Raw genomic sequence first — 18,019 nt, forward strand, 5'->3', positions numbered from 1 at the left:
ACTGACTGAAAAGATGCCTACGTTTACTTTGCTAGAAATTTCAGGTGGGTGTATATATCACCTTTAAGAAAGTTAAGGTGGGCCTAGGTATTGCATTTATTTAGTATGATAAACAGTAAAAGTATTTTTAATTTTTTTTGTATGGTGTATGCGATCTAGCAAATCCAGTTAGTAACTTCTAGAATAAGTATATAAAAGAATTCTTGGAATAACTTCATCTATTTAAGCAAACAGCTACAGCTCCTTCTACTTTCAAATATTTTCCGAATATGATGCAGTCCAAGGCAACAATCTCATCTGAATTAGCACTTGTTATTTATTCTGTGATGGAATTGGGTCAGTGCCAAAGACTGCGCACCCAATACCTTGTCAGAATCAGTCTGTATGTCAGTGCTCAGCAAACCCAAATGAATTCAAAACCATACATGAGAGACCACAAGTGAACAAAGCAAGTCCTTCCTATTATATTACGCATATACTATAATCATAGGTAACAACAACAGTATCATAACAGAAAAAAGCACTCTGTATTTCTTTTTATTACATAAGCACCTTATTGACCTAAACTGCTAAATTTTCTATTCTAACCACAGTACTGAAAAGCAGGATGAAAAGTAGCAGTCTTGACATTCTATTTGAGGGACCACTCTCCTGAATAGCAGGTGCATCACTTAATCTAAGAAAACATACTTACGATATGAACTGTTTCCATTCTTTTAATTTCAGTGTATGAGAGCATAAGAATCTATACAGTGCTTCAAAAGCAGAACTGTAGGTTATTTCAATACTTGGTCTCATGGAAGATGTAGATAAGGCACACAGGGATATACATATTACAGGAATAAAGAACATTTACAAAGAATACCATTAAACCACAAAGTTGCTATATCCATATTTCCCTGCTTTATAATTTAAAATTTTATTTACAATGAATCTATTAATTTAGAAAAGATTAAAATTGTAAGTGGATCAAGACGATTAAAAAGCAAGGTGTTCCCTCATAGTCTTGTTAACAAACCCCTTCTAATGTTCAAAAAACAATTAAACAAATAATTGAGAACCTTGAACTTATTAAACAGATTTTGATATGTGCAGGAGAGATGGAGGTGAGAAGGATTCAGAAAAGTAGTCTGGAAACCTAGGACACTTACACTGGGGTATCAAGCTATTTATACTTCCCACCTCCCAGGAACACATTAAGATGAAAGGCAGCACAGCTGTTCAAGGGACAACCTCTGATTCCCCCCAGTTGGCCACCAGAAAGAAATAAATTCTACAGCCACAGTAAGCCTTTACAAACATAATGGTCTGCTGTCATCAAGCATCATCTGGACTTTTTATTTTTTTGGCAAAGTGGCATAAAGATTATCTGCTTATAAAAATACATAGACTGTAATGGCTGAACGCCAACTACTTTTCAGAAAGAAGCGGTGCTGCCCTCTGTTGCTGTCGTAGATATATTTTCATAAGTAAGAAGGGTATAAACAAGTATCAGATACAGTTCAACAACTGCATTTTGGAAAGAAACAAAAAAAGAGAGGATCGTCTAAAAAACAAGGGGAAAGAAGGAAAGGACTCAGTAAGTATACTTCCCTTATTCCACTCCACAAATTAATCTTAAACGTAGCCCTGTTTTTCACGTTTAGCCCCCTTTCCTCATTATCTCCTTTCTTTGTCCCCAGAATTCTTTTATTCCTTTATTTGCCTACTTCCTTGTTCACTTAAACTATTATTTTTCTCAATATCTACGCCCTATTAACTTAAATATAAGAATATAATGCACATACACCAAAACCATGGTAATTCAACATTTAAGCTACATCTCATTAAGCAGCCATTTGCTTAAAAATCTTTTGAATGTGTTCTTGAGTTAGGATCACATCTTTTTGTATTATGCCTTTGTACAATCATATAGCATAATGAATTACAGATCTCTTTTTAGAATATAATCTAATTATAGAAGAAATGCATTGATTTATTCAAGAACAACTTTTTTTTTTCCCTACTTACAGTTCAACTAACTCCAGAAATGTTCTGTACATTTTAAATTTAACTTTATGAATGTTCTCACTCACTGGAAAGACCACACACTTGGGAGAATTAGTCTTTATCTCGACTTACAAAACTTACATTATATTAACTCTCCATTTTTAAACACTTAGTTACTGCTTTATCATTTATTACAGACTCAGCTCATTAATGAATTTAACATATATTTTATTCATATATATGGGCACATACACACATAATCTTCCTTAAAGTATTTTTGCTGACTGCTGTGCCAGTAAATAAAAATATACAGGGATTTTTTTTCCAAATTTATTTCAAACCGAGCGTTGTTTTTTTTATTCCCCTTACTTTACAATACTTCACTACAAAGCTCATACTGGAAAGCAGACTACAAAAAAGTAAATATCCCATGTGAGCCAATACACAACCAGCTTTTCTGTCTTTAACACTGAATGAAATAATTTGCACCACTATACTGCTTGGACGTAGAATTCGTTATTTTTAAGACTGTGGTATTACTTCTAACATTGTACTAAAATATTCTCATGAAACACATTAACTTTTCACACTACAGAAACAAATAAAAACCAGCAGCCACCTTGGCTACATACATTTGAGTTACCAAAGGGGAAAAGAGATGACTGACAAAACTTCATCAAATTACCAGATTGATGAATTTTTTAAAGTAGATTGAGACAAGTGATCTCTTATGAGAAATTATACCAATGTATCACTTTCAGTTAAATTTTTCAAAATTGTTGGCAATTTTCGTATTATTTAATAATTTTTCAGTTAACTAATTTATTACTGAACTATCTAATGCAATAGGAAATATCCAGAATAATTAATAGCAGAATATTCTAAGCAGGAAAATAAGCCGTGTACTCTGAATTATGCACCTATTTTGTAAATTTATTCAAATACAAGAGTCAGCTTATGTTGCCCCTAAACACTGTTTTCTAGCAGGTTTTGGTTACATACCATCCTACAGGGAAACACCGTGCCAGTTCTTCAGCATTACCTTTTCAGTTTTGTTACCTCCAGAGGTTTAGGCCACACACTTTGCTCTGACAAGTTTAGACATCTTGTGTTGCCACTAGAATAGGAGCCTGCCCTGACAAGCAGGTGGCAAGAGATCTTCTTTGCAAAAGTAACTACAACTGAGCTAGCTTTGAACAAGTCAGTGTGGGTACTGACAGACTCCTAAGCAGCCCTTTTGCAGGCTACACACGGCAGCATTCATCTAACTTCTGTGCAGGCTTTTCAACCTAGGGGTTACTTCCACAGTATCAGAGCAGAGACTTCACGTGCCCCTGTTTAAAACTTTCTTGGTGTGTCCCCAGTCACTGTTGCAATTGTAACATGGCCACAAAATAACTGATAAGAGCTCTATGACTTTCTGACCATGTATTAATATGGAAGGAGATATCTTTCGTTAATTTTGAATGTTATTAAATATGAATTCAAACGACACAGTCTTTGGGAAAGTAAACAGCATTGCACTGTCAAGTAAAAGTTTCTTTTAGAAGTTGCAAGAACTGTCACAAAACTATCCTTAAAGACTCTAGAGTGATTTGAATTCATTATTTTATCCAATCAATTTTATGCCAGTTCTATCTGGAATCTCATCAGATTAATACAATTTATACATCTCTACAGTAAACTACTTTTAAAACAGTAATATTATTTTCAAAGAAACAAGGGTAAAATGTAAGTCACAGCATTTACAAAAGAAAACAAATCAAACATTCCCACTACAAAACCAGAAACATTCTTAGCTTAATTTAGTTTTTATCTTGCTTGAAAGAAGCTTACCAAACTGTCGTTTCCACCTGACTGTCGTGCAGCTGTCGATTGTCTAACTGGGCAAAGAGAGGAAAAAGAACTTGAATCCCTCCAATGGAATGAATTGCACTATGAATGGAGTGGGTTACGATAGCTTTCACATCCTAAATTAATAAAATAAATAAATAAAAGGAAAAACCTCAGTTAATCTCAATTTTAAAGGACAGTTACAAACATAACTTGGGAACACTTTTAACACTGACTTGAGTGCAAACTAAATCAGACTTGTTTTAACTTAGTTTCATTACTTATGTTTCAATTATAATCACTATACTTAAAGGCAAACATTAAACAGAAGAACTTCAGTAACGTGGCAAACTGTGCCTTATGGTATAAAATATATATTTCTTAATGAAGAAATAAATTTTTTCTCTAGAAGAACAGTTCAAGTGACAGGTATATTAAGAGATGAAATAATACAAAATAACAATCTCTTTGTACACTAGCACACAAATCCTTTTATTATCCAAATGATCTTGAGCTAACAGTAATCACAGAACATCAATATAGTAGCACCAACCTGAAGCATAAGAGCATGGGGGGAGTGTACAAAAATGGAAGGATTTTCCTTTGGTGAGGATTCAAGGCATAGCTGAGCATCAGTAGCCTTCGCATTATAAGTAAAAGCAATGCTACTTGCAAGTTTCCCATCGTATAGCACTTGTTTATGGTGCTCAGCCAGATGAATGTCACTCTCAGATTTAAATTTGAATGTGCTCTGAAAAAAAAGAAACACAAGTTTTACAAAGTAAATATTTTAGACAAAATCATTGCCACAAAATGTGCAGAAGATACACTGGACTTGAAAGGGAATATAGAAACTGCTAAACTTTGTTTTAATTTTCCAGTAGTTTAATGCTACAGAACAATGAGACAATTTTTTTATTTACTCTACTCCACATCAACATGTTAACATAATATTTGGTATTTTATGTAGTATTATTTCTCTCTCCTTTCAGCATCAGTGTTAACAAGTTTCAGAAGTAAGTATCTGGAAGAAATGTGTCACATTAAACAGCTATAAATATGTTAAAATAAAAAATTGAGCATACAATGCATTAAAAATAAAGAACAAATTAAATGCCTTGTATTTTAGTTTATATAAACTCACTTGAATTAGAATATCAAATCCTATACCATTTTGATTAAAGGAATAGTTATTTTTAAACAGCATTAAAACCCATGCTTCATTAACAGTCAGGAGTATACATAAACAAGCTACTTACACTAAAAAAAAATCCAAATAAAATTATAAATGCCATATTTCAAATTAATGATGCTCAAACTCAAAGCTTTTACAAAAAAAGACTGAAAATTTCTATTATCTGATCTTAGGTTTTCTGGCAACACTGACAAATCAATCAAGCACAAGATAGATTTCTGCCTTTCTGCAAAGCGTTGTCAGATTTACTTGGCACATAACTACTTTTGCATGTAACAATCATTTGACAATGGCAAAAAGACAACTAATAGTAACACACAGTGCTGTACTGACACAAGTAATGCAAATTTGTTAGAAATGACCATCATTTAATTAATGCAATATATATATAATATGTTACATTTCTAAAATCTTTACTCAGTTTAAAATAATTAAATGCTGAGGTTAATTATGAATCATTTTGCTTGTTTTCACTGCATATAGCAATCACAATTCTCTTTAGCCCTTTGGTCCTACCAAATCTTTCCCTCCCTCCCTCCACACAGTACGAAATCCTACATCATGAAACTATTGAAAGTACTATCACTAGGGTTTTGGTTATCTGGGTTAGAAGAATTAAAATAGGCAACTTATAGGCTATCAGCTGCTCTTTCCAAACAAATTACAGGTTCCTACTGATTATGTAAACCCATAAAACCCATCCAGCTTTTGCAAAGCTCTCAAGGCTGCTGGAAACCCTGACAAAACTCTCTTGCCTACAGCCAAATGATCGGAAAGCGCATCTGCTCAAGTGACTGACACATGGCAATATAAGGTCTTGTGACAAGCATCCATTTGTATGTGGGTTGTAAGATTGATGTAGACTGAGTAGACTGGGCACCTGACTGCAGCTGCTGGAGAACCCTTGGAAGTAGATCTGTCAGCCAGCCCTGTCCCATGCTTGGTGGTGTCAAGCAGAAGGGAGGCAGCAATGCCATGCTGAAAATGTATGAGATGCAGGTACCATAACAGAGAATGCAAGTAGGAAGGGCAAAACTAAGTGAATGGGAAGTCAGTGGTTTAATCTACGTTTGGCAAAGAAGGATAATGTTATCTTTAGTTGCATTAGGAGGAGTGGTGCCAGCAGCTGGAGGGAGGTGATCCTTCCCCTCTACTCAGCACTGATGAGGCCACACCTGGAGTTCTGGGCTCCCCAGTACAAGAGCGCCATAGACTTACTGGAGAAAGTCCAATGAAGGGCCACTAAAATCACAAAGTGACTGGAGCATCTCTCCTACGAGGAAAGGCTGAGAGAGCTGGGACTGTTCAGCCTGCAGAAAAGAAGCCTCAGGGGGATCTCATCAATGTGTATAAATATCTGAAGGGAAGGTGCAAAGAAGATGGAGTCAGGCTCTTCTCAGTGGTGCCCAGTGACAGGACAAGAGGCAATGGGTACAAACTGAAACACAGGAGGTTCCCTCTGAACATCAGGAAGCACTTTTTCACTGTGAGGGTGCCCAGCAAGGTGGTAGAGTCTCCATCTTCAGATGTATTCAAAGACACGGTCCTGGGCAACTGGCTCTAGGTGGCCAGGAAGATAATGTGGGAGGAAGAGATGCATCTGATAGCAGTGTTTGGTGCTGTTTATAAAGGGATATTTCAACAAAGCCCTGTCCTAATAGCCCTGTCAAGTCTGCACCACTCCTCTGAACCCTCCCATACACATTTCAAAACAAGTTATCAGATTATTGCATATGTTGCTGCATCTGAGTTTGCCCTTGATCAATGTTGCAGTATCAATCTTTTTGTCATGTACGAAGGTTGGAGTAAAAATGCATTCATGCACGCAAATACAAACACACACAAAATACTCTTGAAAATTCAAATTTGCTTAAGCCAATTATATAGAACAAGATAGTATTTTATGTATGATTGCTGAACGTACAGTAGCAAAATGGGGTGAATGTGTCCTGGTTTCAGCTGGGATACAGCAAGTTAGGCAAGAGCAAGAATGTGATCTCTAACGTCCAGCAATTCAAGCTACGTGTCAATTGAGGCTCCCTTGGACTATGAAATACCATACTGAAGTGTTCTGAACTGGTGGGCCTTTGCACCTGCACAGAATCTGAAAGAATTTACAGAAATAAACTTAACTGAGACATGAAAGAGGCAAGCTTTGAGTGAAAGCCACAACCAGTGTCCCGAGATCTCTAAATTACAGGACATGGCTCCTTTTTTTGGTTGTGGATGGATCTTGGGTTGGAAGAAGGTGAGAAAAAAGGGTTCTGTTTTGTCTTATTTTTTGGAAATAAGGAAGTTAAAGAAAGAAATTGTGTTTTTTCTAGGGTCCTGCTCTAGGAACCTGCTCTTTTTAACTGCTATTAGTAAAATACACTTTCAGCTTCTTAGACAAGGAAGGAAACTACTTTAGGGAGGAAGGAGTCATTAACTGTGCCGGGAACACGACCTAAACCTAAAAACACGATATACCAAAGAAGAATATCCCAAAGTATTAAATTTCATCTAACTGACACTTTACAAAAATTAGTAAAAAGCTACAGGTATGAAGAAATATAGTTTAAGGGAAGCCTATGAATCAAGCAAGGTAATTTGACAACACTGTAATAAGGTTAGTGCAGTAACTACTGGATACGTCATTTAGTGTGAAAGCGTGTGTGCCTTATGGACCCCTTCCACACTCACAAAATATTACACAATAATTTTCACTTCTTGAAACAAATGAAAGCATTATTCCTATTTGATATCACTTCAGTATGCTGCTGCAAATCCAGGAACTTAATAAATTCATAAAGATTTACTACACTTATGATTAAATAGTATAAGGTTACATTACTTTCTTTTGTATGACCAAAAAAACATTTGCAGACATATTTGTTCAAACAAAATACAGTATTAAGTTTGGAATAAAGTACTCCTTGTTTGCACAGGTGATACACTTCTCTTGACTGAACATTTTTAGTTTCAAGGCAGGTTTTAACCATCAACCGTATGCAATAGACTTCCTCTTCTCCAACTAACCTTGACATATATTTGGCTATTCACACTACATACTTACTGTAAAAGATATTTTTAACTGTCATTGCCATTCAAGTGTTAGCTGTCATCAAATGATTTAGAGCAATCATTTTCAGCACACCAAATTAATATTATTAGAATCTAAATGTTGATTTTTTACTTGTTATTTTTTAAAGTTTTTATTTTCAGATTGTATGATGATATACTAAAAAACTGAAAGTCTACTCCAGATGATACTGCAAATTTCACAAATCAGAAAAAGATTTGGTAGAAATTCAATAGTGTTTAGCTGGGATTCAATTCATTTTCAAGCCTTCTCCACTAGGCAGTTTCTACAGATTTCTGCAAAGTATCTGCATTGTTTTTCTTGACGAAATAATACTATACACAGCCATTCCAAGACATAAGTGAGTGTTCATACTAGTTATCCAAGTTTATGCATGCACCATTAATTTGTCCAAACTGTCCCCTAAATGTTACTGGCAAAGCATGAGTAAAAAGCTCAACTTTTACTTCAGCAGAACTGTTTGAAACCGTGCATTTGAACAGAATTGGTTTAATACACCTTGTTGAATGTTAATCTGTCTCAGGTTTTAAACACAAACAGTAGAGGAAGAAAGTTATTCCCTTGGTATTCAGTACACCAAATACAAAATTGCCCTAATCTGATTACGACCCAAAGTCATAAATTTCAAATACAAACATGTTTCAGCCATGCTTTAAAGAAATAATTTGCATCTTTCAAAAAGCTCGTGGAAATTAAGGTTAGTTAGGATACTTGAAGAAATATTCTTCTTTTGCTGAAAACAAATCACATAGCTCTACATGATCCTAAGAGGAATATCTACATGCATACATATCTTCCAACTATATCTATCAATTATTTTCTTGTTCCAGTTTTACATTTTCTAAGATCCATTATTACCTTATATCCAGGTCCTAACTGATGTATTGCAAAAATCTGTGCTGGGTTGAGTGCTTCAGTGAATACATATACTGCTCCAAGCTGGCCACAGAACACTCTATTAGCATCGGCAGTCTCCGAAGAGCCAAGAAAACATTTATCATAGCTCTGTATCAGAAAGAGGTAATGTTAATGAAGTTTAGTCATACAAACTATACAATGAAATAATATCCATGTACAGCTATGGAAGCCAAAAAATAAAGGGAGACTGTAATTAAGAAAATAAATCAATCATTTATTACTTCACTACCTGATTCCCTTTAGTGAACTTCATTTTGAATATCGTAGCATTAATTGTTTTACAGGTCAGTATTACAATGTTGTTATGACTGGCTGCTAGGATTTGTTTTTTATTAACTATTCAACATACAGCAAAGAAAATTAGAACAGTACATTCAAGTACCAAATAACCTTCCCTATTGCCTTCTAGGAAATATGGAAGCCTTTAAGTTCCTTGTAACTATAATCAGAACTCCCACTGCTAAAACAGGAGAACAGGTGCTGCTCTTTCACTGTTGTGCTAACAGAGATAAACATCTCTAGCAGAAAAAAACAAATACTATTTTTTCTAGTTTGCAACTGGTGCACAGATTTCCTCTATGACCACAGTCTATAATGATTTGGTTTGACCTTAAACTCCTTTTCTGTCTTCTTCCACAGTCACAAGAGTTGTTATTTTCCATTCCTCCTTCCAAAAACTATCCTTCTGCACAAAGACCTTCTGCAGTTCTCTATCTGTCCGTTCCCTATTATTTCAGATTTGAAGTAGTTTTTTGTGGCTTTTTTTTTTTCCAATTTAAATTTATTTTGCAACAATTAGGTTAAGTTCTTCTGGTGCTTCCAAGAAAAAAGGCTTTCAGACGAAACAAAGTTTAGAACTTAACTGTCTAGAATAAAGATCTGGGGAACTGGAAAACAAGATGCAGCACAAGAGGACAACAGGAAGCACAAGGATCTTTTGCAAGGCTATTCTCTCAGCTTCCTGAGTCACATGTACTTTATTTAATGGAAACAAGGATCAGGCCTCACTTTTTGATCTGAATCAGCAAACCAACAGAATCTGCATTAGGAAGCCTGCTTTTTCATCTTGCTTGGCTGCTGAGTTTTACGCTAAGAAAAACTTTTGTCAGTCTGGAGAATGGAATCAAATATGGTGAACTCTACAGCAACTGGCCTAGGTGGATAAGCTATTAACATGGAAAAGGGGACTCTGTCTAAAGACTTAGGAGGAAGTCAAAGATTTGGAGCTCAGCTTTGCAGTGAGGTGAGATAAGAAGTATCCAGGATTTTATCTCTGATTTATCCTCTTTTTGACCAAATACCTAATTTTTTTCCCTTGGAATTTCTAAATTTTTTTATAAGTTTTTTGGACAAAACTAAAAAACTTTTTCATTCTTACCAGATTACACTTTCCCATTTTCTCATGCTTCATCTGGATTAGGTGTTTCCATTATTTTTAATTGGAGGGGAGGGCTAACTCCTGATCTTCTGGTAATTTTTATTCACTTCTGTTCCAAACAATCCATAAACCTGATTTACTGATTTATTTATTTACAAACTAGCACCCAATATTCATAGCTCATTTGGTCTTTCTCCAACTATCTCACATTTCCACAGTTTAAACCTGACGCGCACCAACTGATGCAAGTTTGTTTGCCTATTTCTGTACATCCCTGGTAGTATGTCATTAATGATCCCAAGATGAGATGACAGACAGATCTGCTTCTTTCAGTGCCTTGGTCCAAATCCTCCTATTTTATTTACAGAAAAAATTAAACTCTTGGGACTTATGAACCTTGTTACTTAAGGACATAACTTTATCCTTAATATTCTTGATGCTTATAAGCCTTCTTTCAAATGCAGCCCAAGTGCTACTGATGTCATCAACCTGTTGGCTTTTCATCACTTCAACTTTTTAAATCCTTCTACAGTTTCCTTATCCTACAACAGAAATGCAAAGTTCTGTGAAAGACGTCAGGACATCATCAAGTTTATCTTCATCCAGCTATCTGAACAAAAATCTTCCACCAGTATCCCCATATTCTACACCTTGAAGAGAAGTTTTATGCTTTCTCTCATGTTACTTCCCGTAACGGGGGAAAATTCCTAATCTAACAGCTGTAATAGCCAAACTCCTCCAATTTAACTTCCACCTCAAAGTGTATTTGATCTCTTATAAGTAACTCCATAAGGCATATGGAGCTGATCATGACTACTGACCAGCTAGCAATTGCACACATTTGACTATGTTATACCCTGCCATGCATTTCACTTCATCTTTTTGTCATAATCTCTAACTATATTTACTCCTTGGAATATAAACTCAATGAGTTATTTACCACTAGCTACTGTATCTTGTGTAGCACCCTAACCAATGAATCTCAGCATTGCTATGGTTTTATACTTCATTAAATAGTAATAATGAAGTCGGAGCCAAAAATGGCTCTATGGAAACAGTGTAACAGCAGCATTCACAATAGAAACAACTACACAAAGAAGTTTACAGTATCTTCCCCTTTTTCATCCACACTCATATCTTCCCTCTAACATTTGGCGTGAACATTGTGCAACATTTTTAATACATGGAGGTCCCCTCAATAAAATGAAAAATCTTAAAGAAGGTTTGAGTGATTTAGAGTTTTGCATAGATGACACATTTTGCAAACCCCTAAACGAAAACACGTCTATTAAGACAACATACATTTGTGAAGAATACCGATGTGTAGCCTTAATGACTACTTCATGTAATATCCTATATCTTGCTGCCCATATTACAGAAACAGTTAAGAACCCAGTGACTTCATGGCTGTGTATAAATAAGAATGAATTAGAAGAAATACAAGAAAAAAAATCATTAAAAACGAAAAAAAAAAGCATCTTTTTAAACTTTCACCCTTTTTGTCATCTGCATCTTTACTTCAGTGTCTTCCAGGGTACATAGGAAAATTGTAGACTGTGGTATTCTTCAGTTCTTGTTTGGATATGAGAGGTAAATGTCAGATATTGAAAAAAATGTCATAAAAACATAAGAGAATTGTAATGCAAGATCAATCTGAGAAAAAATAAAATAAAATAAATTCACAGTCTCTACCAAGACAAAATCTATGCTTAAAAAAAAAAAAAATTCACTTTAGTCCCTTAATCTTAAATTCAATAATGCAAATCTAATGAATATTTTTTAGTAATCTAAAAAAAATATTTAATCATATTGTATTTTGTTCAGTGGTAGCTTTGACACAGTGACCAACTGAAAAATCTTGTCTTCATTATGTTTAGTGTTTTAAACACTACATCTCTATAATGTTCTTGTATAAGAAAAGACTGAAAAGATAAGATGCACTTAGTCAACAATATGCAACTCCTGCTCTTTTCTCAGTTTTCACTATCTGTTTTCGCAACCTGTACTGTTACACAACGGTGTAATCTACATAAATAGTTATGCACAATATATGATGTAAAGAAAGAAGAATGATTGGCTGACTTGCATAGTTTTTTTTCTTTTCCCCTCAAGCTATTATGGTAAGGTACTTTCTTGTCATCTTCCAGGAGACTAAAGTTATATCCAAGTGGAAGGGTAAGAAGGTAGAAGCTAACAAATAAGCTGGGTAATTGCTCAAGACTTTTCAAGGGAATACTTTTAACAACTCAACCTTTATATGAAACAAGAAAGTTCTAATACAGTCAAAACAAGAGCTTCTCTTCCTAGCTAATGTATAATAGTGCTAAGGAGCCTACATACGCACTCCCCTATTTTCCTTTTTATGCCTTTTACATAGTTGCATACATACATCTTTCCTGAATTTCTCCTACTTTCTATTCTATTTCCTACTTCTGATATAACAGATTTTTGTTATTAAAAAACAGAGCGCTAATCACAACTAGAGTCTTTCATAACTTAGTATATACTCCAGCGGACAAAGTAAAACATTAGCAGAAACTTAAGACTTATATTAAAACATTAGCAGAAACTTAAGACTTATGTCAAAACATCTAAAGCTTAGTAAACCAATCCGACCTTAAGAAAAGATTGTACTTCTGTAACATGAGAAATTAGAAAGGAATACTGTGAAGAAAATATGAATAGAAGGAGCAGCTCTTCCTGCTAAGCATTTATCATTAAGGATTACAGATCCCCACACCATATAACTAGTAACTCAGCCCAGATTCTCTGAGACCTCAGCTGGCTTTTCAATCATCGCATTCTCACCTATCACAAAAATTTTTATATTACCAAGGAGAAACCATGCTCTGCAAAAACTGAAAGGCTTGCCTTTTCTTGCAAACAGAAATGCTACCAAGCAAACAAAGAATGATGATCAGAAGCTTTGGCAACCAGAGCCATCTGTCCTGATTTCGGCTGGGATAGGGTTAAATTTCTTCCTAGTGCTGTGTTTTGGATTTAGTATGAGGACAATGTTGATAACACACTGATGTTTTCAGTTGTTGCTAAGTGCCCTCCTAGTCCAAGGACAGCTCCCATGCCTACTGACTGAGCTAGGTACACAAGGTGGGAGGGAACATAATCAGGACAGCCAGCTCAGCTGGCTAATGGGGTATTCCATACCATGTGATGTCATGCTCAGTATATGAATGGTAGGCGTGATCCAGGAAGTACTGATTGCTGCTTGGTTATCGGTCAGCGCAGGTGGTGAGCAATTGCATTGTGCATCACTCATTTTGTATATTGTATCATTATCATTATCATTTTCCCTTTTTCTGTTCTATTAAACTGTCTTTATCTCAACTCACGAGTTTTTCTCACTCTTACCCTTCCGATTCTCTCCCCCCCCTGCGTCTCCCCCCCCCCCCCCGCGGGGGGGTTGGGGGGGAGTGAGTGAGCGGCTGCGTGGTATTTGGCTGCCTGCCAGGTTAAACCACGACACCATCCTACTTTAATTAACATGCAATATTTAAACTTTGCCTTTCAAACTCAACTTTGCCTCTAGATTTTAGCAAAACACAGTTAATTTCCTTAAGTATAAAAGAGCTTCCTTATCCTTTACAGGCAGTAAGAAACAACTGAGAATTATATTATAAATAAGAAATAACAAAAGTGTAGCAAGCTGATGAATCAAGCACCTCTGAAAGTCTAGCATAGCTTTAGCTGAAGGCAGAGCACAAGAGAATCATTCTGTCTGCCTTCCCCATCCAAAACTTTGGGCCAGGAAGAGTGCCTATTTTCTGCACCATTAGGTATAGATTCTCAAGCCTTCCAAAGTAGAAGGTACAAAAAGAGAGCACAAAAAAATTGTTGAAACTTACATAGATTTCATTAAAAGAATTTAAATATAAAAAAATATGAAAATGGATGCATTTCCGGTAAGAATATACTGTTAATTTGAACTCAGTCCCATTAATACATACAGGTGTATTTACAGGTATACATGCAATCTTCTCCAGGTAAAAATGACTGGTTTATGCTTGTGGGACAAGCAGATGCAAGATTGCTGTGTCTTTGCTCTGAGCTGACTAATGCTACGCAACTGTACGTCTCTCAATATCTTTTAACTGGTTTGGATGGTCAATAAGTGAGGACATCTCTCTGTAAAAGTTTACTACCCAAGAAAATTGCTCAGTATTTCAGGGATGAAATTTTGTAGCAATTAATTTGTACTTGCTAATAATATTAACTAAATATTAATACTTTAAAACTTAGCACAGCATTTTTAATATTGGTCAGCTGCCTATTTAATAATGTCAAGTCAAATAATAAAAGGCAAAATATACTTGTTACTGGGAGACAGATGTAAGACTTCAGAGTTTTCATAATACTATAAATCTCTTGATACTTCTCCATGCTTCTGTTTTCTAGCTTTTACTTTTTGTCTCTCTGTCTTGTTGGTTTAGAACTGTAAACTCTGCATAGAAGAAATGATCTCTTACTATACTTATACAGTGCTTAAAACAATATGACTCTGATCATAGTCCAGGGTACTCAGTTCTGCTGCAATTAGAAAACCTACTTAAAATTTAATGTTCAGTAACACAAAAAGCATAGAAATCTTTTAACTATTAACAAATATCTCCTCTTGAATCCAACACAGAACTTAATGTGATACAAAAATGAGTACTTTTGTATACATTGGCAGTATGGATAGTCATTTGGCAGAATGAATCAGTTTTTCTTACAGACTTTTCTCAAGCTAAATCTGTAAAATCTGTAACTCTACCACATTTTCCTATGAAAAAATCTAAGTATTAATCCATTGTTATCAGTGTCCTCTATACAGTACCACATATTAAGTCTCTCCAAACAAAATCTCTGAAAATTTCATTAAAATAGCCATGCAAAATACAGCCCCCCAAAATCCCCAATATTCTAAAAAATATTAATACAAAAAATCAATAATATTACATTTTATTAAGTACATAACTAAGGAAGATAGATTAAAGGAGAAAGTTAAAAAAAGACAGAAAATTTGCAAAGATCTAGAGAAAACAAATATAGTACTTTGTTTTCTTTTTCAATTTACTTTAAAATGAAAAGCTATGAGAAAGGAAAAAAATAAAATCTTACATCATTTGTGTTAACATGCCAGGCCATGTCACCGTAGGATACCAGCTGACCATTCACGTAACATCGTATTTCACTGTTTCTCCATCGATTATAGATGTGTACAATGCTTATCATGTACCACTGGAAAGAAACGGAAAATCAGTATATAGTGGCAGTTTTTGTGCTATAAAACGTAAAGTTAATGAATGGCATCAAAAATAAGTGACCAGTCTCGTAAAGTTATACAAACAGATGAATCCTTGCAAACTTGTAAAATTAAAAGTGAAGTCGGTGGAAATTCAAGTCCAGTCAGTAGAACTGTGCCTAAATGTAATGATGTACCTACCTGCATCTCTTTATGGGATTAGAGCCAGAAATGCATACATAGAATTAAAAAGTTGAATACACTTCCATTCCTGAAAGTGTAATTTAATTTAAACACTATACTGTAACACAAAACACAATTGAGTTCTGATGGGAAATCCAGTTCTACGTGCACTTACCTTAACAAGTTCATATCACATATCTCTGCCTTTTCATCATAGCTCTCTGTCAGAAATTATTAAACAAAAGGAAAAAATTTGCAACAGCAAATTTTACACCCCAGTTTAAGACGTCATCCTGATTGCTTCATATTTTCTTCCTCTATTCTTCACTATTCCACCCATTTGTGGACAACTGTTATATCATTAAAAATGCATTATATAATCAAACAGAGAAAACATCACAGTAAAATGCTTCCAAGTACAACTATGGTGATCTTTCAAATAATCTGTTCAACAGGAATCATTATGTCCATAATGAATAAGTCCAAGGAGAAAGCCTTAAGTTTCTTTTAAAACCGAACCTTTAAACTCATCTAAGACTAAGAATGGAAATTTAATCTTTAAGATCTGCAAATCAACTCATACTTAACTATAATGGGTGTCTGTATTATTTCAAAATATATACAAACCAGATGAAAATGGACATACTGGAGAAAGTCCAGAAAGGGCCACAATGATGATTAAGTGATTGAAGCCTCTGACACATGAGGAGAGGCTGACATATGGGTCTATTTAGTCTGGAGAAGACTAAAGGAGAAGGCTCAGGGGGATCTTATCCATGTGTATAAATATTTGATGGGCAGGGGATAAAGAAGATGGAGCCAGAGACTTCTCACTAGTATCCAGTGACAAGACAAGAGGCAATGGGCACAAATTGAAATACAGGAAACTCCATTTAAACATATGTAAGAAGGGTGGTAGTAAGCAGTAAGTATAGTCAAACACTAGCACAGGTTGCTCAGAGAAACTGTGGAGTCTCCTTGCTTGGTGATATTCAAAACCTGACCGGACAACATCCAGAGCAACCTGATCTAGGTGTCCCTTCTTTGAACAGGGGGTGAGACTAGACTGTCTCAACACATCTCTTTCCAATCTTATTGATTCTGTGAAAAAGTCAGCTCATCTGCTTTGAAAACATCATTTCATATTTTAATAATTTGGAATAGTAATTTACAATTTATTTGTCTTCTCTTTCTTGGTATCTGTTTCAATTATTATCTTCTGATTTCTATATTCAGCTAAGTCTCTTTTTTTCAAAGCAGAGAACTTCTGCACCCCTCAGGGCATTATTTGAATAAGTCACTTGATGACTCTCTCCCTGAGCTGGGGTAAGTAGATACAGAGCCTACTAATATAAAAATCTGCCTCTCTGTATCAGAGAAAAAAAAAGCAAAAAGTTTTCACATGTTGACTTTGAAATCAGACACAGCACAGAATTACAAATTGAAAAAGCATTCAGCAAAATACATTTTGACAATAATTGTTGCAGTAGTCCTCGAATTGAGCTGTATTCTGTTACGTATCTACAATATCTGTATATATAAGAATACACATATTTTCCCACATGTTTCAAGGTCTTTAAAAATATATTTTCATTTTTCCCTCCTTAAAACCTACAGTTAACAGAAGGGGGGAAAACCCTACCAATCATACAACAGTACGTAAGAGTATCTCACTTCTTGCATATCCAAATAAACAGATTTATTGGGCAATACTAGATTAAGGACGTACTGCTACAGCTTTGGCTTCTGAAGTCACATGTGGCCAGTCTAATTTTTTTTTTCATGCAACCATGAACAAAGTATTTTTTGTAGGCCACTGCCCACCCCACCAATAAAAAAATCAAAAAACAAACCAACAACTCAATATGCAAGTGTTGTTCCCCATATTGTAGGCAGATTCTACTTCAGAAAGGAACACCCACCATAAATTCAACAACATATTCATAACTCAAAGTCTAGAAGCTTAACTAGTGACTATGCTAATCAGAAACTAAGTGCAAACCGCATGACTAGAGCTCTGCTTTCACCAACGCTTCTTTTCCAAAGCTTCCACACCACCTAACATAAATCTCTCAGAAGAAAAATTCCCTTGTCCTCTTTCTTCAAAGGTTAATTTACCAAAAACCTCCACTAAGTGATGATGATTTTAAATACTTTCATGGCAACAGCAGTGTTCTTTGTAATAGCACTATTCAAAGT

At 35.1% G+C, this 18,019-nt stretch overlaps 1 protein-coding gene across 1 annotated transcript in view; it reads right to left on the reverse strand.

The window, feature by feature from the left end:
* The window catches only part of LOC104074194 (neurobeachin-like), a gene marked incomplete at both ends in the record, with an annotated part of 49,225 nt that overhangs the window by 11,175 nt on the left and 20,031 nt on the right, over positions 1–18,019 (reverse strand). The window contains 4 exons of the mRNA XM_009574245.1: positions 3,826–3,959; positions 4,376–4,573; positions 8,958–9,104; positions 15,514–15,633. Of these exons, the coding sequence (XP_009572540.1) occupies positions 3,826–3,959; positions 4,376–4,573; positions 8,958–9,104; positions 15,514–15,633 (599 nt within the window). The remainder of the gene's footprint in view (positions 1–3,825; positions 3,960–4,375; positions 4,574–8,957; positions 9,105–15,513; positions 15,634–18,019) is intronic.

This window comes from Fulmarus glacialis, unplaced genomic scaffold (assembly GCF_000690835.1).
Source record: "Fulmarus glacialis isolate BGI_N327 unplaced genomic scaffold, ASM69083v1 scaffold10543, whole genome shotgun sequence".
NCBI classification, from domain to species: Eukaryota; Metazoa; Chordata; class Aves; order Procellariiformes; family Procellariidae; genus Fulmarus; species Fulmarus glacialis.